The following is a 23167-nucleotide window of genomic DNA, read 5'->3' as shown; positions in this document are numbered from 1 at the left end:
TGTATATCGGTGCTTTATAATAGTAAGCACTGCTGACTGTACAGTGCTGTGTACACGTATGGCGTTTTATAAATAGTAATGAATGTGCTCTGGGGTTGTCCAGCGCTGTTCACGCTTTTAATACACAAAAACAAGGAAACCGAGGTAACGTTTTGTTTTATTTAGTCTTTAATTACAAAATGAGGAAAAAGTATCAAAAAATATATCAACATCAAGATAAGAAACGTAAGTTTATTTTATATAAAAAGGCATCCAAAAATCTTATAGAAGGCTTTGGTTGGCTGGCCGCGGTTTATTTATGGCTGTTTCTATAGTAACAAGAGGCGGAAATCCTGGAAACCGGCAAGTGAAGGAAGCCTGGGTGACCCGAGGGCTGCCCCCCACTCGGGGGCCGTGCAGCGGGTGCCACCATGGCTCTTCAGGGGGCTTTGTCCCCATCCCCTCCCCCTTCTTTGTATCTCTAAGGGGACCAGATAGGGCGCCATTCTTCCCCCAACCCACACAGGGGGCCGACGGGGCTAAGGCCGGCCCTGCCGGCCCCCCACCACGGTTATCCCTACCTACATCCCCCCCCCCCCTTGCGGTATCTCTGCCTCTTCCCTTTGAAAACAAAACCGCAGGTGCCAGAATGCACCGGGGTGTGAGTGAGAATGGTCAGATAAACTGGGGCCGTCTCTAATGCAACGCTTCAATCCTTTTTCTATCTGGCCTCTCTCTCCCCCACTCTTTTCATTAATTTGCCTCCCTCTCCCTCCCGCTTTCTCGATGCCTCCTCCTCATCTCTATCCCTCCCCGCTTCTCCCACCTCCTTCCCGTCTCTCTGCCTCTCTCTTCCCCCTTTTTCTCACCTCTGCTCTCTCTCTCTCTGCCTCTCTCTAAATCTCTGCTTCTTTTGGGAACTGCTTCTCTCTTTCTCTTAACCCTATTCCGTGATCTTTTCTGAACCTCTCTTTTTGAGGTTGGGACAGTGCAGGACAGGACAGACATCCCCCCCCCCCCCATGCCCACCCTGCCACATCCTCAGAGAGGGGGGCGAGAGAGGCAGCTGCAGACAAGGAGGGCAGAGGATGCAGAAAGCTCCGGCAGTCGCAGCTGACAGTGGCACTTGGGGAGGGGGTCATCCTTCTTGGGAGGAGCGGAGGCCAGAATCGGTTCGGGGTGGGTCCTACGTCAGCTTCTCCAGGGGCTGTGTCTCCGGGAACTCCCCCAGGTCCCTGTCGATGATTTCACTCACTATAGGTGGGGGGGAAAAAAAGGGAGGGTGGTGAAAATGAATTACAACAGCCTCACTCCCTTCAGGAGTCTCCCTGCTTAAGAAATAATCCATGAACTCACAACAAAAGGATGAACGAGACACAAATCAACAAATCAAAATGAAGCAAGAAAGAAAGCAGGAAGCCACGGGTTACGGGTGAATCTTCGAGGCTTTTCAGTTTTGACTCCTTATAAAAAGAGCCTCACCCAAGCCCATATTCCACCTTTGCCAGCCCAACTTTCGACCCGACCGGTGAATATATTTTGTCCCCGCCCAACTTTTTACAGAAGTTAAAAAGCACTAAGAAACGATTAGGGGACAGGGAAAAACTGCCACATATAGGAATGGAAGTGACATAGACCTCAATCAATTCTAAAAAGATTCTGCTCTCGAGGAGCTGGCAAACCTGAACGTGGGTAAAGCCACAGGGCCGGATGGTATTCAGGGAAGTCAGAGAGGTTGTGGGTAGCCCTGCTGGCGGGACCTTTTCGATGCTTCTTTAGGCTCGGGGGTGGTCCCCGAGGATGGAAGACAGGCCGGTGTGTGGTTCCTGTTCATGAAGACTGGAAGGAACCAGGAGGCTGGGAACTAGAGGCCGGTCAGCCTGACCTCAGTGGTGAGAAAATTAATGGAGTCGCTGCTAAAACAGAGGACGGTGCGGGTTTCTGGAATCCAGTGACGTACAGGATCAGAGGCAGCATGGTATTCTTTTCTTTGTTTTACCAGTGGTAGGTCTTGTCAGACAAACCTAGTCAACATCTAGGTGATCAGCGAGTTGGATCAGGGGAGAGTGCTGGATATGGTGTACTTTGATGTCAGTAAGGCCTTTTGGCACTACGTAGGCCACGTGATAAACAAACCGAGCACCCTTGGTGTGGGCCGTAAAGTGACCGACTGGGTTAGGAAACCGGTTGAGTAGGAGGCGACAAGGAGTAGTGCTAAATGGGATTCACTCCGAGCAAGGGCTGCGTTACCAGTGGTGGGTCGTCATTTACCACCATGTTGAACACTGTCCTAAGCGATATTGCGGAAGGGCTATCAGGAAAGGTTTGCTTTGTGTTTTTTTCTGGATGATACCAAAATCTGCAACCAGGTAGACACCCTGGAAGGTGTGGAAAACATGATATTTGGGTGATAAAAACCCAAGGGAGTGATATAGCACAGGGGGGTGAACTTCTTCTGTGCACAAAACCAGAGCGGGATCTGTGCGTGATCTTAATGCATGATCTTAAGGTGGCCAAACAGGTACATAAGGTGACGGCAAAAACCGGAAGGATGCTTGGGTGCACAGGAGTGAGGAATAGCCAGTAGATAAGGGGAGGTGATATTGCCTCTGTATAAGTCTTTGGTGAGACCTCATTTGGCTACCAAAATGGTCCTTGGTCTTCGCCATAAAGCACATGGGCACAGACAGAGATTTAAATGTGTACCCGAGCGGAAAGGCGGGAAAGGGGAGATGATATAGAGACATTTGCGCACATCCAGGGATTAAATGCACAGGAGACGAGCCTCTTTCAGTGGAAAGGAGGGGGTTCATGAGATGAGGGTGAAGGGGGGTAAACTCCGGAGTAATCTGGGGAAATACTTCTTCACGGAGAGGGTGGTGGACGCCTGGAACACTTTCCCAGTGGGGGGCGGTGTTGGCAGTGGGGGAAACAGTGCCCGCGTTCAAGGGGGCATGGGAGAAGCACAGGGGATCTCTGAGGGAGAAGGGGACTGCGAGGGAGGCGAGGCTGGGCAGATTGCACGGGCCGCAGTGCCTTTATCTGCCGTCGTGCTTCACGTTTCTACGACGTCCACCGTCTGGGCAGAAGAGAGAAAAGAGCGAGGCAGAGTAATCAGAAAGTGAGTTCCTTTTCTCGCTGAAGCCAGAAGGGAATACCAGTTGCCCTGGGGCAGAGGGAATTAGTGATACACAGACAGTGGGGCTGCAATGCATGGAAAGAATTTAACGATTTCATGCAGTAAATGTATTCTTCACCTCTGATCCTCCCATCCTCCTCATTTCCACACCCTATCTAAGCCTCAGTTATGCTCCTATGAGCCACACTCTCTGCAGTTTGGGTTGTTTTTTTTTGGTTTCTCATACCTTCCTCCAGCGTTATCCCCTCGACCGGAGCTCCATGGAAGGGGTCGCTGTAAGCAGCCGGGGTCGGACCCCCACGTCCCTCTCCTGCATTGGTGGCCTGGTCAGCTGAGGTGCCAAGTTCTAACCCGGCCCCATTCTTGACCCCCTGATGTAGACCCTGCACGCCACCCCTCCCCACCGTGGGCTGTGGCAAGGGCTGGAAGTCCGCAGGCGGGGCGGGGAACGCGGGGCTCGCCGGCAGAGGAGGGTTGGACGTTGGCGTGGACAGGACGCGGCAGGGGTGCGGGGAATCCGGGGGCAGAAAGCCCCGGGGGAGATTCAGCTGAGGGGGTGGGAACGAGCACGAGGCAGGCACCAATTCGGCAGGGCGGGCGGCACCCCCGTGGGCACGTAGCGCCGGATCGGCCCCCTCCTCCTCATCCTCCCACGGCCTCTCCTCGCGCTCACCGCTCGCGGGGGAGACACCGCGGTGCGGAGACAAAGTGGCGGAGACGCTGAAAGGTTGCGGCGCACCAGAGTAGCCCAAACGGCTGGCCTGGTAGGCAGGGGGCTGCGGGGACCAGGGCACGGGGCTGGGGGGCAGCGCCTCCACGTGAGGAGGAGGGGGGGGCAGGTGAGGTGAGCCTGGCGGCGCCGCGTGGGAGCTGTGCCTGGCAGGCACTGCCAGGTGGCCCCCCACCAGGCCGTTGCTGTTTTCCGAATAGGCGGGGGGACACTCGAAGCCCACGGGCGTGGCTTCCGAGAAGCCCCCGCTGTACGGCCCCCGGCACTCTGGGGGCGCCGGGAAGCCCTGCCTTGGGCTCTCCGCACCATGAGAGCGCAGCGAGTAGTAGGGTTTGTCAGTCGGCAGGTCGCAGAATTTGTGACAGTGGGGAGGGACTGGAGACAGGTGGGTGTACGAGGGGGAGAGGTCCATCTCAGGGCTTGTACACTCAAAGGGCCCAGCTTCAGGCTGGGGGAGAGGGAAGAGGCAGGGAGGGGAGAACGGCAGGGAGGAAAAGGGACTGACGGAGACTTCATGACTTGGTTCTTCCTTAAAAATAACTGTAATGAAGAATATTAAACTATAATTAATGCCAGGCAATTATCTTTAGCATAAAATCATACATTATAACTTGTGTATGAGGTACAGTGAGAAGGTGGGCGTTTTATCCTTACTATAGGGTTATGTATGTAGTATAACAGGTGTATGAGGTATAGCGAGGGAAGCATGGCTTTTATCATAATATTAGTTATACAGCATAAGCTTAACGTATGAGGGACTGAGGGTGCCGGCATTTTAATCCTTAATTTAAAGTTATTCGGTGTAATTTGGGTAGGGGAACAGAAGTTTTGTCCTGAATAGGAAGTTATGCAGCATGACTCGTCTCGCATGGATGCGTCTCTCACCAGGGAGGTATTTGAAGGTTTGCATGGGGCTCCTTTTGCGCCGGCCGTTGGATACGTAGAAGTGCACCTGCAGAGGCCTGGGGATCCTCCTGTTCCCGTATTCTGGAACTTCCAGGGACAGCACGTGCTGAGAGAGAAAGAGAGAGAGAGAGAGACCGTCACTGTACAGACAGAGAGAGTGAGAGTCATGGACGGAGGGGACGACAAAGGGGGACCGGCGGTGAACATTGTTTTCCCCCCCCCCTCTCTATGGCCTGACAGTACCTTCCTGCTCCGTTCAGGGCTTCCAGCTCACTTGGAATCAGCTCTAGTGGGCTCTGCCACCGACAGCTTCCCCTATCCCATGCCCAGCTCAGCTCGGCCAGAGGCCATAAACCCTGGAACTCAGCCAACATGGACCCTAAGTCTGGCCACAAGGTATCTCTGCAGAGCATCGGCCAAGCCCTCCCTTCGCTTCCCCTTCCAAGGGCTGTAAACAGCATCAAAAGCCAAGTCGCGAAAGTTTCGGCAGCCACTAGGTGGCACTGCAGCCCATGAAATGCAGAGGAAATGGGATCCCCCCTTCTCCTTTCTGGACAAACCCAGTCAAATACCAGGTTTGTTTGTTTTCATTCTCCCATTCCTTTGCTGCCGCCTTTGAAGAAATGTAAATCTTTTGCAGATGTGCGCTCGGTCTGGCTAAGCTGAAGACCGCCTCCTGATGTCATGGATGACACACATACGCACATCGTGTTTCAGCTTCAGCTTAAGCCCAGTGACCTAATGGTACTCTGCTCAATTTTCTTTTCTTTTTGAACTGCTGCGCACAGCTGCGACACATTTGCAGCCTCCCACGTAAGCAAGCGGAATGCCAACGCGAGACCAAAACGCTGCCCGTCTCCCTGGCCCGATCCGACGTGAGAGAGGACATGTGTCAACAGTGACATCAACAGAAAACAAAATGGCCTCCTCTCCAGGCCAACTGCTCTGGAGATTAAAATGTCGCCTAAATATCTTTGTAAACACTTCTCTCCGGGTTAAAATTGGTGCTGCCTTCCATGTAACAGACTATTCCCGATAGGTTTCAGGCAGTTCCCCTTCAATCTTCTCTTCCCCTCTTGATTCGCAGTCTCTAAACCGCCTTCTTATTTTCATTTGCCGAGGGGGCCTGAGTCCGATTAGGGGTTTGGATTTAACCTCTCTCTGGGATATGATTAGAAATAACATAAGCATATACTTTAAGGTATATCAAACAGTGTCTGCCTTTAATTTTGTGTAATTTTTTTTATGTTCTGGGGCAGACAGAGTTTAGTTTGGAGGACTTAGGCCTGACTTAAAAGTCTGAGGATTCTTTTCTGCCTTGCTTTGGAAAAATGAGTAGAATGGGCTAAGACGTAGCAAGAGAGAAAGAAAGACATTTACAGTCAGAGTAAAACAAGAGAGAGAGATGGCCATAGACGGAGAGGAGAACATAGGAGACAAGGTGGTGTGGAAGATTCACACCTGCAAGTCGGAAGGAGAGAGACAGGAAAAAACATCTGTGAATAGTTTACTTGCTTTCCTCATTCAGATAAGAGGAAGAGTTTGAGTGAACTGATCAGAAACATTCCTTGGAGCACGCTGAAACTGTGATGCCAAATGTTGGTTTGTGGGAGAGAGTTCCTAAACTAGGCCGGAATTAGCTTCCTTTTACCTCGTTGCTCTTCTGCCTGTTCACCTCAGCCTCCTCCTCCCACTGCAGCTTCCCATCTGTGGAGGTAAAGTACAATGCACTTTCCATCAACCTCTGGTGCGTCAACGGATCTCGCCGTTAATCCAAAAGACAACAAATCCATCCATGACGGAGAGAATCTGCAGCCAAATAATACATTCCCCCAGCTCTCAACTGCCCAAGTCATCCCTCTTATCTTTCCACTGATCAGGACTCCTACTTTCCTGTGATTCTGCGGTTATATGGTAATTTTAACAGACTCGATCTTTGGATGCAACATCAAAGCAACTGAAGCCCCAAATTCTGTTCATGGCTGCTGCTCTGTCCATAACCCTTCCAGCCAGAAATCTCTTACCCCAGCAGCCTCTAATACCGCTCTCTCTTCTTTTCTCCCTACCAACACCCAAACCCTGTAACCACCACAGCTCTCTTTTTTTTTCTCCTGGCCAGCATCCATAAACCAGTTAGCTCTTTAAAATAACCATTAATCCATGATGATGGCATCAGTGCAATATTATAAACCAATTAATCAGCCAATCAGTCCTTCGGTCAGTCAACCCATTAACCAATCAACTAACCCATTAACCAACCATTGACCTATGTGTCAACCAACTACTCAACTAATCATCAGAAAAGCATAATTTACCTGGGCCTTTCTCCAGGAAGATGACCTTTGACTCCGGAAGGAAATTCAAGCCAGAGAGAACCATCTCTTCTCTCCCATTGACCGAACATGCTGTGATGTTATAGCTCTCGATCTGGGGAAGTTCCTGTGCTGAACGTTGAGCTACAGAACCCGCAGCACCGAAGGAAGAGGAAAGAAAAAAAAAATAAGACAGTAAGGAGAAACCAAAGACACGTGGAAAAAGATATCGGATGGCCAGACGGTTCAAGGTTGCCAGGGCCAGGTTGAGGTCGCCGGTGTCATGTACGGGAATACTCACAGCACTCAATGGGGATGGAGGCCACCTGTAGAGACAGCACCTTCCCACTGCCCTGGGGCACGTGCACGCGGAAGACCAGCCTCACCCGGGTGTTCTTGCGCCCGATGTCCGTCTCGCCCTTTCGCAGCTCGATGTCCGAATTCCGTAGCTTCAGGATCCCTGCGCAGTCAATGCTGGAAGGGTAATGCACAGGAAACCACAATCAAATATCTCCACAAAAAAAAAGACAATGCACGGGCAAGTGACGATACCAAGTATTGCGATTAAATGCTTATTTCTGAAGGGATAATTCACAGGCATTGCGACCAAAGGCCTTCCTTTCCGGGAGGATAATGTTCAGGCACGTTAATCAAATGCCTTGACACCGAGAGCACGATGAACAGACATCACAATCAAATGCCGATTTATAGAAAATTATAATGCAACCCAGCAACTACTTTTGATGGGATGACGCCCAGGATATTATGTTCAAATGGCTGTCTTTGAACGGACAATGCACAGGCAGTATATAAGTTGCCTATCTCTGCATGGTGAATGCTCAGACACTACAATCAAACACTGGTCACTTGAAAACATAGCAAATAGGTACTGCAACAAAATCCCTCCCTTATGGCCACATAAAGTATTATAATTAAGCACCTGATAAATGCCCAGGCATTACAACCAAACCTCCGCTCCTGAAAGGAAAACGTACAGATATTCTAACCAAATGCCTCTTCCTACCACACAAGAAAGGCACAATAAAGCTTGATGATGATTTATCCATCTCTTCAAAGACCTGGAACTCGCTCCCCCCCCCCCCCCCTCGAACTGGACTCCCTTCCTGTGTCCCTGTTTACTTTGATGCCATGCCGTTCTCGGGGAGCAGAGACATCTCCAGGACCTTGGTGCCGCCGGTCACCACCTCGTAGCTGGAGGTGGACACCATCTTCCCGGTGATGCGGTGGACCTGGTAGAAGGCGTGCGGCCGCAGGTTCCTCTCGTCTGCTGTGCCGATGAACATCTGGAGGGTCAGCGGCTTCTCGCTGTACCCCGTCAGCTGGAAGACACAAACGGGAGAGGGGGCAGTGAACCTCCCCCCAAACTACAGGGTCACTGGAGCCTAGCCCTTACCTCTCATCCCCATTTTCCCTCCCCTCCCCCCCCCCCCCCAAAAAAAATTCTCACTGTCTTCGATGGATTGAGGTGGTCATCTCGGCACAGTGGCTGTGTTGCTAGGCTGACCAGTCCTGGTTTTTGTGCCCACTGCATAAATGGGGGGAGTAAAACCAAGTTGGCTCAGTTTGCCCTTGATGACCTGGAGCTTGACCACACAGGTCAAGTCCCTTCCCAGCAGGGCTTAATCCTGGATTGGGTTCCTGCCGGGGACAGATTAAGGGTGCCCCCATTGCACCTGGGGGGTATCCCGGCCTTGAGCTCGCTGTACTCATATTCATAAGTAAATAATCCGAGCCATGTAATTGTTCCTTCCCCACATCCTTAAACCGTCATTACTTCCTGCTTCTGCCTCTGGAATGGGACATTAGTTCTCGCTATGCTTTCTGATGCATAAAACATCTTTATTTTATTTTTATTGTATGACTAAAGGTTAAGGAGACTTCTACCCTCTTCCCAAGTGGCTCCCGTTCCCAGAAGACAGTGTTCACGCATGGTGAGAGGGTAGGTGTGGGCATCACTGGAGAACAGAGAGGAGTAATGAGACAGCCTAGGCTCTTCCATTTCCTCTGATCCTGGATGGGAAAGCAGAGAGAGAGACAGAGAGACAGACACAGACCCTACACATGTCCAGAGAGAGAGAGAGACAGACACAGACCCTACACATGTCCAGAGAGAGAGAGAGACAGACACAGAGCCTACACATGTACAGAGAGAGAGAGAGAGACAGACACAGACCCTACACATGTCCAGAGAGAGAGACACAGACCCTACACATGTCCAGAGAGAGAAAGAGACAGACACAGACCCTACACATGTCCAGAGAGAGAGAGAGAGACAGACACAGAGCCTACACATGTCCAGAGAGAGAGAGAGAGACAGACACAGACCCTACACATGTCCAGAGAGAGAGAGAGAGATACAGACACAGACCCTACACATGTCCAGAGAGAGAGAGAGAGAGAGAGACACAGACCCTACACATGTCCAGAGAGAGAGAGAGACAGACACAGAGCCTACACATGTCCAGAGAGAGAGAGACAGATTAAGAGGGCGCGTGATAGAGTGCTGAGGCAGGAGACCCTTGTGAAGAAGTCTCTGGAAGCAGCGGTGGTGGGAGATTGGGCCAGTGGTACAGGTCACTGGGGCACAGGTGGTAAATGCATTCTCCCCACTGTCTCCCAAACGCAGAGTAAAAAATAGCACAGAGACCTGCAAGGGTACATTTTGACCTCACTCACGGAGATGGGAAAGCATCCACCTCGCCCAGAGAACGGCAAGAGAACCCTCCAGGCAAACCAGAGACAGTCTCGTTCACGGCCGTCGGAGAAAAAGAGAAGGGCACGAGATGGAGAACGCACACAAAAAGCTGGAGAGGAGCAGAGGGAAACAGAGAAGGAGACAGAGTGAGGCAAACAAAGACAAAAAGATACAAGAAAAAAACCCAACCACACCAGAAAGCATAGATGGATAAAGAGAGAGACAGGCAGACTGAGTGAGGACAGAGAGAGGGGCGAGAGCGTGGGAAAGGCCAGGGCTGGAGCTCGCTCCGCAGGACTCAGCCCCCAGCTGGATTTCATCTGCAGTGGGCAGAGTGGAGGGGAGCGGCTATGCGATGCCAGGAAAGGGGTGAGGCGTGGCGAGAGAATAAGGTGGGGGAGTGGATGGGACAATCGCCCGGGGGGGGGCAAGTCTAGAGGAGGTTAGATTAAGGGCAAGAGTGAACAGTAATGAGAGCAAAGGGGGCCCAAAACGCCCCTCATACATCCCTTGGGGGGGGGGGGGGTGAGAGGCAGGAAGTCTGAGGAGAAGAGGTCGATGTGGGGACGTGTACTATCCCGGTGCCTTGTGAAACCTGTAGCCCCTGAGGCTTCCAGCAGCATTCAGGTACTAAAATGCACCTGGAAGAGGGGGTGCCGGAGAGAAACCAGGCCAGGCACAAGGTTTTCTTCCAGCTCGACAGCTCTGGGGGCTCGGCGAGCGAGAAAGCAAAGCCAGAGGAAAACAACAGACGGAAGAATGGTGGGGACGAAAAATATGAAGAGAGAGGAGGAGAGGAAAGGAGCAGACTTTGTGTGTGGTCTGGCAGCCATTTTGTATACCAGTGATGTCATTGATGACATACATGCACCACATCTTACTTCAGCATAATCCCAACAAGTTTTCCCCTCCGTGTTGCACTCTCGTGACATGTTAACAGCTTCTGAGCAAGAATGAAATGTGACATGAGGAAGTGTGTCATTGATGATCTCATGGGGGGAAACAAAATGGCTGCCACCGCCACCACATCCACTGCATGTACCGAACAGCTCATAAACCTAGAAAGATATTTTGATGTGACAGAATAATTCTCTCATTTCAGTCTGAGCAAGCCCTGGGCCTACTGTCAGAAGGGCTTTCAGTAGGGTCAACATAGAGTTCCAGGTCATGGGGGATTGGCTGAGACAGTCCTGGCTCTGCCCCACTGTATCTCTTGCACCTGTGGCATTTGTAGTTATAGTTTATCTTAGAAAGACAGGACTACTAGTCCAAAAGTACACTGAATGGGGTGGGAGTGTCGTTTCTGATGACACAACCATCTGATGACCCTAGTCTGAAGTTGGTTGGCCGAGTCGTTTTGACTGGTTGCGTTGATAGAGTAAGTCTTTCTCAGCGTAACTGAAGGAGGGCTGTCCTTACCTTGACTATGGGATGACCCCCCGGGGAAGCTTTCACGGCCCCCCGGCTGCCTTCGGTTTCATAATGGGCCCTGTGATGTGTGCGTGGCTGGACATCCACCTTCAACTCATACTGTTCATACTGACTAGGGAGTGGCCAGTCCAAAGGGGGCAAGGCCGATGACCTGAGCAGGAGACAGGGTGAGGAGGAGACACACAACAGCTGTCAGTGCACCTCAGTATTGCCCCCACAGCATGTCCTGCTATTACAGTACCCGAGCATTCCTCCCACCCCCACCCCCACCACCAAAACCACAAACACACGCACAGCTGCGAAAGAGTCAGCAGGGTATGATCTGGTCTCTCGATTCAAGGGGGTGGGTTGGTCTCCCTGACAACTCTGTGTATACATAGAAGATGTGTGGTCTGCGAAATGTAAGCAGAGACATCAAGCCTGTTATAGAGGGGGAAAAAAAAACAAACCCCCAGGAGAAATGATACCTTAACATACAATGAGAGTAAAGGTGGAAAGGCAGAGGGGGAGCAGAAGTGGAACAGACTCTGGGAGGAGGCGTTAAGGCAGGGGGTAAGACGTGAAATGAAGAAACATCACCTGAAGATGGGGATGTGACCCCCGATTCTAGCCTTCGTCCAGGCAAGGGGAGAGGGCACTGCCAGGTAATCCATGGTGCCGTTTTCCTTCCGGAAGGGGGGGTAAGCGCCGGCCGTGTCCTCTCCGCCCCCGGCAGCCTCCTCCTGCCGCACCAGGGCCACCGTCTGCTCCGTGGAGGTCTTCCTGGCCTTCTGCGGGATGTTGTCCGGCTCCGCTGACGGGGGAAGGGTGCAGGCGGGGTCCCTCTCGACGGGGGAGCCTTCCTCCGCCGTTCCACCATCTCCCCTCCCAGAGTGCGGCGCCGGGGAGGCGGCTCGCAGTTCGGAAACGGATCGCCTCCTCTTCCCGCAGGGCGAAGGGGAGCGGGAGGCCCGGCCAGGCCAGGGGTCCTCCCGCGGAGAGGGGCAGGGTGAGAGGGAAGGGCTGCGGGGCCACTGCTCGCCCCAGGGCTGCGGGGATCCGGCGGGGGAACCCAGGGAGCAGCGGGAGGCCGCCTCGTTGAGCTCGGAGTCCAAATCCTCGCACATCTGCTGGAGGGAGTCGCAGGAGGAGGCCTCGGAGGAGAAGAAGCTGAAGGAGGAGTGGCTGCTGGCGGGGCTGGGGCTCATCAGGGCCTCCCGGTAGCTGTAGGGGTCCAGGGGCAGGTAGAGGTGGTCCCGAGGGGGCCCGGGGTCCCAGCCGTTGGCGTAGACGCCCTCCTCGGCGGGGGAGATGGTGGTGATCTGAATGCTGGGGCACTCCAGGATGCGGGAGCCCCCGCCCAGTTGCACGTAGCGGGCCGGCTGCCTCTCGTAGGTGTCGTTGAGGTCCGCTGCGGGGGCCGGGCGCGGGGGCGGGGAGTGCATGCCAGCCCGGTAGCCCAGGCCGGGTCGGGGGATGCCCAGGGGCTGGTGAGCGGCGAAGGTGGAGGGGGGGAGGTCGTCGGCGGCCATCTTGCAGCAGGGGGAGAGCTCATCCGGCTCCAGGTCTGCGGAGAGATAAGAAGGGCACGGGCTGACAGAAAGCTCTCTCTCGTGGATGGGGAAGGCTTTAGTGCGGTGGCATTTGCTGAATCCTTCTCCCGCACCATCCCGGGACCTTCTAACCCTTGCAGGCGTGGCCCTCCCCCGCCCCGGCCGCCCATACTGCCTTCCTCCGGCCCGAGCTCCCCTTTGACTGGCTGGAGACTGCTCGCCCTGGCCCCCTCCAGACCTGCTGCCTCTTTCGGCACGCAGTACCAGCGATACGTTCGTTGCCCAGGGAGACAGTAATTAATATGAGGCATTAATGTGTTTTCCTGCGGAAAGGTTGCAGATGGGAGGTATTGGATAAATCGCTAGCCAGGGGAGGAAACGCAGGCCATCTAATTTCCTCTCTGGCAAACAGTGGGCCGAGAGTGCTGTGAGGAGGCTCCCACTGCTGCTGGGGGCCCCCCCCCCCCCGACAGGGGCCACAGCTCTAAGGAAGTTCCCATTGGCCCTGAATCGCTTAGGCTTACGGGAGGACTGGTTGTGGGGATCCTCTTGATGTTTTGGGGGCAAGGGGCGGGGGGAGGGGGGGCGTGTGTGTGTGTGGAGAGAGCCCGTGTCTGCCACTCCGCACCCCCTCCCTCCCCCTCCCCGACCTGTCTCTCATCAGGGAGCCGTCGTGCACAGCGTCTACCGGTAGTTCTTTTACCGTCCGACTCTCATCAGGGAGTCATCATCCCGGATGCCTCTGGCTCCTCTTTCTCACCCTCCCCTCGCCTGGCTCTCATCAGGGAGCCCTCGTGCTTGGCCTCTTTCACCGCGGCTGCGTCTCTCCTCAGGGGGGCCCGTCCTGCAGGGCTGAAATTAGAAATCGCAACTGGCCAAGTTTCACCCCCCCCCCCCCCCCGAGTCGGCCAGGCTTAACGTGAACCCTCCCTGCTCGTGCTGGAGGGTAAGGTGCGGGGCGGGGTGGCGTGGATGCTGACTTTGCTTCCTTACGCTGAGAAAGGACATAACACATGGAGTCAATTAACTTCCCATCTCTCTTACCAAGGCCCCCACCACCACCCACCAGGCCAGAACACACGACATTCTCCCGGCGCAAGGAGCTCCGTTACCCTGGCAACCCTCCCTGCCAAAGGCCTAGGGCCTAAGTCAAAACGTATGTTGGAAAATCTAAATAATAATACCCAAAATATTCTAAACAAAAGGGTAAATGAAAAAAAAAAGAAAAAAAAGGCCCGAGCTCAGAAGGAGAGAGAGAGAGAGAGAGAAGCAGAGGAAAAAAAATAAAGAGAATGAGAGGGCCAGAGATTTACGAGGAAGATATCTATGGCAGTGCGGCCCCCACATGCAGGCAGAGTATTGGGGGGCACTGTAGGAATGTGGGACCCTGGTACTGGTGAGGGCTGGATACATTTACAGCCGCTTAACACAGACATTGAGGCGAAGGAGTGGCAGACAGGAAGAGGCAGGAGATTATTAGCCCGCTATGTGGCTCCCAGTGGGAATTATACCCCACATTGTGTGAGTAAGGTGAAAGACACATCCCCCCTTTCTCCTGTATTATGGAAGAGAAAGGCGATCAAAATAACTAAGAGGGGAAATGCATACATTCCTATATGAGCCAGAAGGCACCTCACGCCTGCCCTGCAGCATTCCCTGCTATTCCAGTACTGAGACCCTCACACACAGCTCTGCCAATGCACCTCACTCCTGCCCTGCAGCATCTCCTGCTCTTCCAGTACTGAGACCCTCACACACAGCTCTGCCAATGCCCCTCACTCCTGCCCTGCAGCACCCTCTGCTATTCCAGTACTGAGACCCTCACACACAGCTCTGCCAATGCACCTCACTCCTGCCCTGCAGCACCCCCTGCTATTCCAGTACTGAGACCCTCACACACAGCTCTGCCAATGCACCTCACTCCTGCCCTGCAGCACCCCCCTGCTATTCCAGTACTGAGACCCTCACACACAGCTCTGCCAATGCACCTCACTCCTGCCCTGCAGCACCCCCTGCTATTCCAGTACTGAGACCCTCACACACAGCTCTGCCCATGCACCTCACTCCTGCCCTGCAGCACCCCCTGCTATTCCAGTACTGAGACCCTCACACACAGCTCTGCCCATGCACCTCACTCCTGCCCTGCAGCACCCCCTGCTATTCCAGTACTGAGACCCTCACACACAGCTCTGCCAATGCACCTGACTCCTGCCCTGCAGCACCTCCTGCTATTCCAGTACTGAGACCCTCACACACACACACACAGCTCTGCCAATGCACCTCCCTCCTGCCCTGCAGCACCCCCTGCTATTCCAGTACTGAGACCCTCACACGCAGCTCTGCCAATGCACCTCACTCCTGCCCTGCAGCACCCCCTGCTATTCCACACCTGAGACCACCACACAGAGCTCTGCCAATGCACCTCACTCCTGCCCTGCAGCACCCCCTGCTATTCCAGTACTGAGACCCTCACACACAGCTCTGCCAATGCACCTCACTCCTGCCCTGCAGCACCCCCTGCTATTCCAGTACTGAGACCCTCACACACAGCTCTGCCAATGCACCTCACTCCTGCCCTGCAGCACCCCCTGCTATTCCAGTACTGAGACCCTCACACACAGCTCTGCCAATGCACCTCACTCCTGCCCTGCAGGACCTCCTGCTATTCCAGTACTGAGACCCTCACACACACACACACAGCTCTGCCAATGCACCTCACTCCTGCCCTGCAGCATCTCCTGCTATTCCAGTACTGAGACCCTCACACGCAGCTCTGCCAATGCACCTCACTCCTGCCCTGCAGCACCCCCTGCTATTCCAGTACTGAGACCCTCACACACAGCTCTGCCAATGCACCTCACTCCTGCCCTGCAGCACCCCCTGCTATTCCAGTACTGAGACCCTCACACACAGCTCTGCCAATGCACCTCACTCCTGCCCTGCAGGACCTCCTGCTATTCCAGTACTGAGACCCTCACACACACACACACAGCTCTGCCAATGCACCTCACTCCTGCCCTGCAGCACCCCCTGCTATTCCAGTACTGAGACCCTCACACACAGCTCTGCCAATGCACCTCACTCCTGCACTGCAGCACCCCCTGCTATTCCAGTACTGAGACCCTCACACACAGCTCTGCCAATGCACCTCATTCCTGCCCTGCAGCATCTCCTGCTATTCCAGTACTGAGACCCTCACACACAGCTCTGCCAATGCACCTCACTCCTGCACTGCAGCACTCCCTGCTATTCCAGTACTGAGACCCTCACACACAGCTCTGCCAATGCACCTCACTCCTGCCCTGCAGCACCCCCTGCTATTCCAGTACTGAGACCCTCACACACAGCTCTGCCAATGCACCTCACTCCTGCACTGCAGCACCCCCTGCTATTCCAGTACTGAGACCCTCACACACAGCTCTACCAATGCACCTCACTCCTGCCCTGCAGCATCCCCTGCTATTCCAGCACTGAGACCCTCACACACAGCTCTGCCAGTGCACCTCACTCCTGTCCTGCAGCACCCCCTGCTATTCCAGAACTGAGACCCTCACACACAGCTCTGCCAATGCCCCTCACTCCTGCCCTGCAGCATCTCCTGCTCTTCCAGTACTGAGACCCTCACACACAGCTCTGCCAATGCCCCTCACTCCTGCCCTGCAGCACCCCCTGCTATTCCAGTACTGAGACCCCCACACACAGCTCTGCCAATGCACCTCACTCCTGCCCTGCAGCACCCCCTGCTATTCCAGTACTGAGACCCTCACACACAGCTCTGCCAATGCACCTCACTCCTGCCCTGCAGCACCCCCTGCTATTCCAGTACTGAGACCCTCACACACAGCTCTGCCAATGCACCTCACTCCTGCCCTGCAGCACCCCCTGCTATTCCAGTACTGAGACCCTCACACACAGCTCTGCCAATGCACCTCACTCCTGCCCTGCAGCACCCCCTGCTATTCCACACCTGAGACCACCACACAGAGCTCTGCCAATGCACCTCACTCCTGCCCTGCAGCACCCCCTGCTATTCCAGTACTGAGACCCTCACACACAGCTCTGCCAATGCACCTCACTCCTGCCCTGCAGCACCCCCTGCTATTCCAGTACTGAGACCCTCACACACAGCTCTGCCAATGCACCTCACTCCTGCCCTGCAGCACCCCCTGCTATTCCAGTACTGAGACCCTCACACACAGCTCTGCCAATGCACCTCACTCCTGCCCTGCAGCATCTCCTGCTATTCCAGTACTGAGACCCTCACACGCAGCTCTGCCAATGCACCTCACGCCTGCCCTGCAGCACCCTCTGCTATTCCAGTACTGAGACCCTCACACACAGCTCTGCCAATGCACCTCACTCCTGCCCTGCAGCACCCCCTGCTATTCCAGTACTGAGACCCTCACACACAGCTCTGCCAATGCACCTCACTCCTGCACTGCAGCACCCCCTGCTATTCCAGTACTGAGACCCTCACACACAGCTCTGCCAATGCACCTCATTCCTGCCCTGCAGCACCCCTGGTATTTCAGTACTGAGACCCTCACACACACAGCTCTGCCAATGCACCTCACTCCTGCCCTGCAGCACCCCCTGCTATTCCACTACTGAGACCCTCACACACAGCTCTGCCAATGCCCCTCACTCCTGCCCTGCAGCACCCCCTGCTATTCCAGTACTGAGACCCTCACACACAGCTCTGCCAATGCACCTCACTCCTGCCCTGCAGCACCCCCTGCTATTCCACACCTGAGACCACCACACAGAGCTCTGCCAATGCACCTCACTCCTGCCCTGCAGCACCCCCTGCTATTCCAGTACTGAGACCCTCACACACAGCTCTGCCAATGCACCTCACTCCTGCCCTGCAGCACCCCCTGCTATTCCACACCTGAGACCACCACACACAGCTCTGCCAATGCACCTCACTCCTGCCCTGCAGCACCCCCTGCTATTCCACACCTGAGACCACCACACAGAGCTCTGCCAATGCACCTCACTCCTGCCCTGCAGCACCCCCTGCTATTCCAGTACTGAGACCCTCACACACAGCTCTGCCAATGCACCTCACTCCTGCCCTGCAGCACCCCCTGCTATTCCACACCTGAGACCACCACACACAGCTCTGCCCATGCACCTCACTCCTGCCCTGCAGCACCCCCTGCTACTCCAGTACTGAGACCCTCACACACAGCTCTGCCAATGCACCTCACACCTGCCCTGCAGCACCCCCTGCTATTCCAGTACTGAGATCCCACACACACAGCTCTGCCCATGCACCTCACTCCTGCCCTGCAGCACCCCCTGCTATTCCAGTACTGAGACCCTGACACACAGCTCTGCCCATGCACCTCACTCCTGCCCTGCAGCACCCCCTGCTATTCCAGTACTGAGATCCCACACACACAGCTCTGCCCATGCACCTCACTCCTGCCCTGCAGCACCCCCTGCTATTCCAGTACTGAGACCCTCACACACACAGCTCTGCCAATGCACCTCACTCCTACTCTGCAGCACCCCCTGCTATTCCAGTACTTAGACCCTCACACACAGCTCTGCCCATGCACCTCACTCCTATCCTGTAAAACTCCCTGCTATTCTAATATTGATACCACACAGTGTCTCTAATTCCATCCTGAGTATATTCTACTTGACTGGCCTTCTGGTAAAGTAATTAATGGGTAGAATTTGCCTAAGTTTGGCTCTAGGGACCCTGATACTGTTAAAAAAAAAATTCCTCAATAGCTGGAAATTTCCCCGAGCCTATCTCTGCCAACATTCCATCTCCACCGGCCTTACCTCAGCCACTTCCTGTCCGAAACCAAAACACAGCTTCACACTTTCCAGATCAGGGTCATATCCCCAGCTGCCCCTCCCCGACATACTCCCTAACGATACAGGAAATGCCGCTGGCGATGTCGAAGGTTATAGCCCATCACTGAGAAAACTCAAATCTGCAGCAACCTGTCCTCCTCCCCGTGCAGCTCTGCACCACCCCCTGCTATTCCAGATTCCTGCCCTCAATACACACACACATACAGCTCTGCTAATGCACCTCCTATGCTCCTACTCACATTATACACATATAGAAGACTTAAATCTATTGTGCTGTGTAGTTTTGTTGTACCTATGTATATTTTTATCGTAAACCACTTAGAACTTTGGATTATGTGGCATATCGTGGACTCTCTCCATGGAGGTGCGCTCCATCAGTGGCCACAAGGTGGCAGCATCCTTTTATTTGAATAGACTATAGTGACACCTTAAGGCCACTGCTGGTACTGCAGCCTCATGTTTCCTGGACAAACAAGTGTTATCAGAATCAATCCATCCAAAATATGCTTGTAGGCAATAATGGACAAATATTTTCAGTGAAGGCAGGCCACACGTGTGCGGGAGCAGTTCGTCTGCATCGGAGCCACAGGCAGTGGCTCGGGAGCGAATGCTGCGGGGCCAGAGACGCACGTCGGCTGTCGTGCACTGCATCAGCAGGCTGCATCGGCAGCAGGGGCCACTCAGCGAGCATGATGGGCAAGGCAGGAGGCTACAAATGTGGCATGCACAGCCAACCTGAGCTTAAAATTAAGTGATTTCCCTTGTGGTAATGGTGAGGGAGAGAAAGTAGAGGTGCGAGAGGTAAGAGCAGCCAGGACGGAAGGGGAGGAGGGGTGAGGGAGATGAGTGAGGGGGTGATGGGAGTGGATGGGAAAGAGGAGCGAGAGGTAAGGGGGAGATGGGTAGGGGTGGAGGGGGTGTTTCAAGAGAAGTATCCGTTAGACCCCAAATCTTTTGCATGGTTTCAACCAGTATGAAAAAATATAAGTAGTAAACCTTTAACACTGTAAATTTTTCTGTGGCCTCTCGTGGACTACTTTTAAGCTGTCACGTTTTTCTTTTTCACTTTGACCCTCATTAGAGCCTAATACCTCTGTAAATAAACTTTTTTTTTTTTTTGTGACTGTTTGCAGGTCGCGTGTATTATTAACCATATACTCTTAAATTATTAACTAGAATATCACAATCAGAGCCCGTCCTTCGTGCGTCTTTCGCGCTATCCATCGTGTCTCCAAGGTCCTGGGCGTGCCTTCTTCCTCCTCCCCTCCCCCATCGGCGCCGCGTCCCACGAGGCAGGACCGCACCTTCCAGAGCGGCCGCTCCGGCAGCCTCTGCTCCCCTCCCCGGGCGCGCCGAGCCCTCCTGCTCCCCATTCGTCCTGCTGCTCCCCTGCAGCCCTGGAAAGCCGTCCGGGAGCTCCGTCTTAGCGGGAGTGACTCTTCCCGTCTTGACCCCCATCTCCCTCCTCCTCCTCCTCACTGAGGGCTTCCGCATGGTGGCGCGAGCTTTCCTTCTCTCTTCACTGGCGGAAGACGGTCTTCTCGCCTCGTGCTGGATGGCGCCGTCGGCTCGCTCACCCCTAGCCGGATCCTCCCCTCCCTCACTGCAGCGGCGTCCGGCCCCCTGTGGGCGCACGGGGTGGCACGCTGGGCTCCTCCCACCACGGGTCTCCGGAAACGTGGCGGGCTGGGGTGGGGGTGGGGAAGGTACCGGTTGCTGGCAGCGCCCTCTCTGCGGGCAGGCCCTGAAGGCGTTCCCCGCTTCAGAACGTGGCTTGCGAGCGGTGCCCGAGCGCGCAGCCTTCTGCCGTGACCCGCGAGGCGCCTCACGTGCCGTAACGAGGCAGGGATGCAAAGCCGAGGGGGTCCCCCACGTCCTCTGCCAGGTTCAAGACGGGTGCCCTTGCACCCGAGCTTCAGTGCCCGCCTCGCCGGGGTTACCGAGAAGGCCGCAGGACGCGGTCTTGCCTGGAAAGGTTCTCCGTGTCACGACTGCTTCATTATCGAGCCCCTGGGGTTGTACTCTGCCGGACTTCCGGGTGCTTCCACCGAAACTCACCTAAGTAACCGGACCTTCTGAAACTGAAACTGCAGGCCTTGCCCGGAGCGCTCACGGGGGGGGGGCGCGTTTAATCGGGATCCTGCCACCGTATTTAAGTCTGGAAGCTCCTCCGTCCAGCTGTGCAGGCAGCAATGGGAGGCCTGCACCCCTCCTACCCACCCCCCACCCTTCTCTCTGGCCTGGGGAGCCTGAGGGCTGGGTGCTGGGGTATCTGCGGGGCGCGGGGCCTCTCCTTGCGGCCCGCAGCTGACGCGTTGGCCCCCTCTGCTCTCTTCATACAGCCTGGAAGAGTTTGCACAAAGCTTGGAGGAGCATTTCTGGCCGGGCTCGCACTGGAGCTCTGCAGGCCTTGTAACCGTTTCTCAGCTTCTGTTTAAAGTGTCTGAGTCAGGAACGCTCTTGTGTACATTAAAGGAAATAACTGTCCTTGCTGTCTTTCTCCTGCTTGCTTTGATTCAGCCTCGTTGCCGTGCGCTCTCTTTTTTTTTTTTTCTTCCTCTATTACAAATTCTCCGCTCCGGCTTTTCCTGCTCTGTAACTTCCCAGCTGAAGTTTCTTTGGCGTTTCGACTCACAGCCTTCTTCCGGCTGAAGTTCAGGGACCCTCCCCGCAGCGCTGAGATTCTTTGCCTCTCCGTTTGTTCTTCCTTTCTCCGGATTCGGAAGCCTCTCAAGACAATTTCCTCAGCTTTTCGGGTCGCCCCGCCGCACCACTGCTGCTCCGCTCCCGAACCCTGCATCCGAGGCCGTGGGTCTGGACCGGCCCGCTCTCGTGTCCTGATGAGGTGCAGCGGCCCCCCCTGCTATTCCAGTACTGAGACCCCCACCCCCCCCCACCTACACAGGGTACCTCGGCCAACGCACCTGAATCCTGCCCCGACCACAGAGGATGCCCGACAAGAGGGCAGGGGTGGGAGCCGCACAGTCACACACAGTCTGGTTGGGGATTCGTGGGGCAGGCGGCGCCCATCTGTTTCCCATCGGAGACGCGCCAAGCCCTGGTGGCACGAGATGCGTGCGCGAGCATGGACGGCTTCCCTGCCTGGCTCGCAGCGGGCATCGTAAAGACGCAGGGAGATGGAAAACAAGGCCCAAGGGAAAGAGATGGGGAGGGGAGCGGGGAGAGGGAGAGGGAGAGAAACTTCCTCAGGCCCCTAACGTCAGCCTGCAGTCCCTTAATCTGTAGCCGTGCATGCACAGGGCGTACGGGAATGGATGGACAGAGGGACGTAAGGCCAGAGAGAGGAGCTTGGGACGGTCACTTCCTTCCTCGGGGTCCAGAAAACGAGACAGCTTGCCGTGGACTCCGTAGCCTTCCAGCCCGCCAGGCGCTGTGACGGCTGGGTCTCCCGCCGCGAACATGTGCGGGGCGAGACAGCTATGGGCTTTAAGGAGACCCAGCAACAACTGCCCCCCTTATCCCCCTCCCCCCCAGGCCCTGTCAGCTGTGATCGGGCCGCGTCCGTCTGCAGCGTGTGTTCCCTGTCGGCGGACACGCAGCCTACGGGTCCTGCGCTCCTGCCCGTGTGCAAGGTGCATGCCCGAGCGAGCTGACCGGGGTGGACACGTCCGTGTGCATCTGCACGCGTGTCTGCATGGGATGCTTCTGGGGAGAATGCCCGCGCCTGGGACTATGCGTGTGGAACGAGGTCTGCGCCTATCATAGCTCCGCGCTCATCGGCGTCTGCACGTCTCCATGTGCGGCTGGGTGCCTGCCTGTGCCATTTGTACATACGCGCATCTCCGTATGTACAAATGTGCGTCTGAGTGGCCCCGTGTGTGGCAGGACGGGGACTCCGCACGTAACTTACCCTGCCCCTGAAGTCCCGGCTCCGGTGGCGCGCATTCCCTCTCGTCCTCCCCGAAAATCAGTCGGAAATCCAGTTCCTCATCCTCACCCCCGGCTGCTCCCATCCTGGCTCAGTGAGGAAGCGTTGCCCTCTCCTGCCCTCCAAAAAAAAAACCAAAACAAAAAACCAGGAGGACCCCCCGTCCCAACTGCAGGACAAATCCAGAACAAGAGAGAGAGAGAGAGAGAGAGAGAGGGTCAGGTGCTCTCCTCCCTAAACGTTCCTGCTCGCCCCAGAAAGTTAAGGCAAGCCGGCGAGGCTGCGATGCCCGAGTGCCCGCTCGCCGCACGAAACCTCCTGCCACGGGACAGGAACAACTTTAAAGTGGCTCGCCACACCTTCCCTCAGCATGATGGCATCTCTCTCTCTCTCTCTCTCTTTTCCACACGTTTTCTTTCTCTCTTCTTTCTTTCTCTCTTTCTCGCTCTCTCCCCTCCGTCCTTGGAAATTTGTGAATAATAAAAAAAAAAAGAGACAGGAATGACAGGGCTCTGGATTTTAACCCCCCCCCCCCCGAGTGTGGTCGTGATGTCATCGCCCGCCCGCCCCTCTCTTCTGCGGTTCCACTCCCGGCCCTTCCTACTGGGACCTGGCCCGGCCTGGAATGGGCCCCCCCCCTCCCCTCCTCCTCCCTCTCTGCTGCGATTGGCTGGCCGTGACCCATTAACCCTCTCCTT

The 23167-nt window shown here is 55.1% G+C and overlaps 1 protein-coding gene across 2 annotated transcripts; it reads right to left on the bottom strand.

The window, feature by feature from the left end:
- Positions 1 to 145: 145 nt before the first annotated feature.
- NFATC4 (nuclear factor of activated T cells 4) lies at positions 146 to 22948 on the bottom strand. 2 transcript variants are annotated; one of them, XM_029580850.1, is made up of 10 exons: positions 22452 to 22948; positions 11793 to 12759; positions 11202 to 11364; positions 8207 to 8406; positions 7368 to 7540; positions 7070 to 7210; positions 6406 to 6461; positions 4734 to 4860; positions 3345 to 4388; positions 146 to 1233 (listed from the first exon to the last, which is right to left on the bottom strand). In XM_029580850.1, exons 1-10 carry the CDS (start codon positions 22552 to 22554, stop codon positions 1166 to 1168), a joined length of 3042 nt encoding a protein of 1013 aa, XP_029436710.1. In that variant the 5' UTR covers positions 22555 to 22948; the 3' UTR covers positions 146 to 1165. The 2 variants fall into 2 exon arrangements, with proteins under 2 accessions (XP_029436710.1, XP_029436711.1); XM_029580851.1 differs by lacking the exon at positions 22452 to 22948 and adding an exon at positions 21505 to 21695.
- Positions 22949 to 23167: the final 219 nt, after the last annotated feature.

Source organism: Rhinatrema bivittatum, chromosome 16 (assembly GCF_901001135.1).
Source record: "Rhinatrema bivittatum chromosome 16, aRhiBiv1.1, whole genome shotgun sequence".
Classification (NCBI taxonomy): Eukaryota; Metazoa; Chordata; class Amphibia; order Gymnophiona; family Rhinatrematidae; genus Rhinatrema; species Rhinatrema bivittatum.
This window is presented reverse-complemented; position numbering and strand designations above follow the sequence as displayed.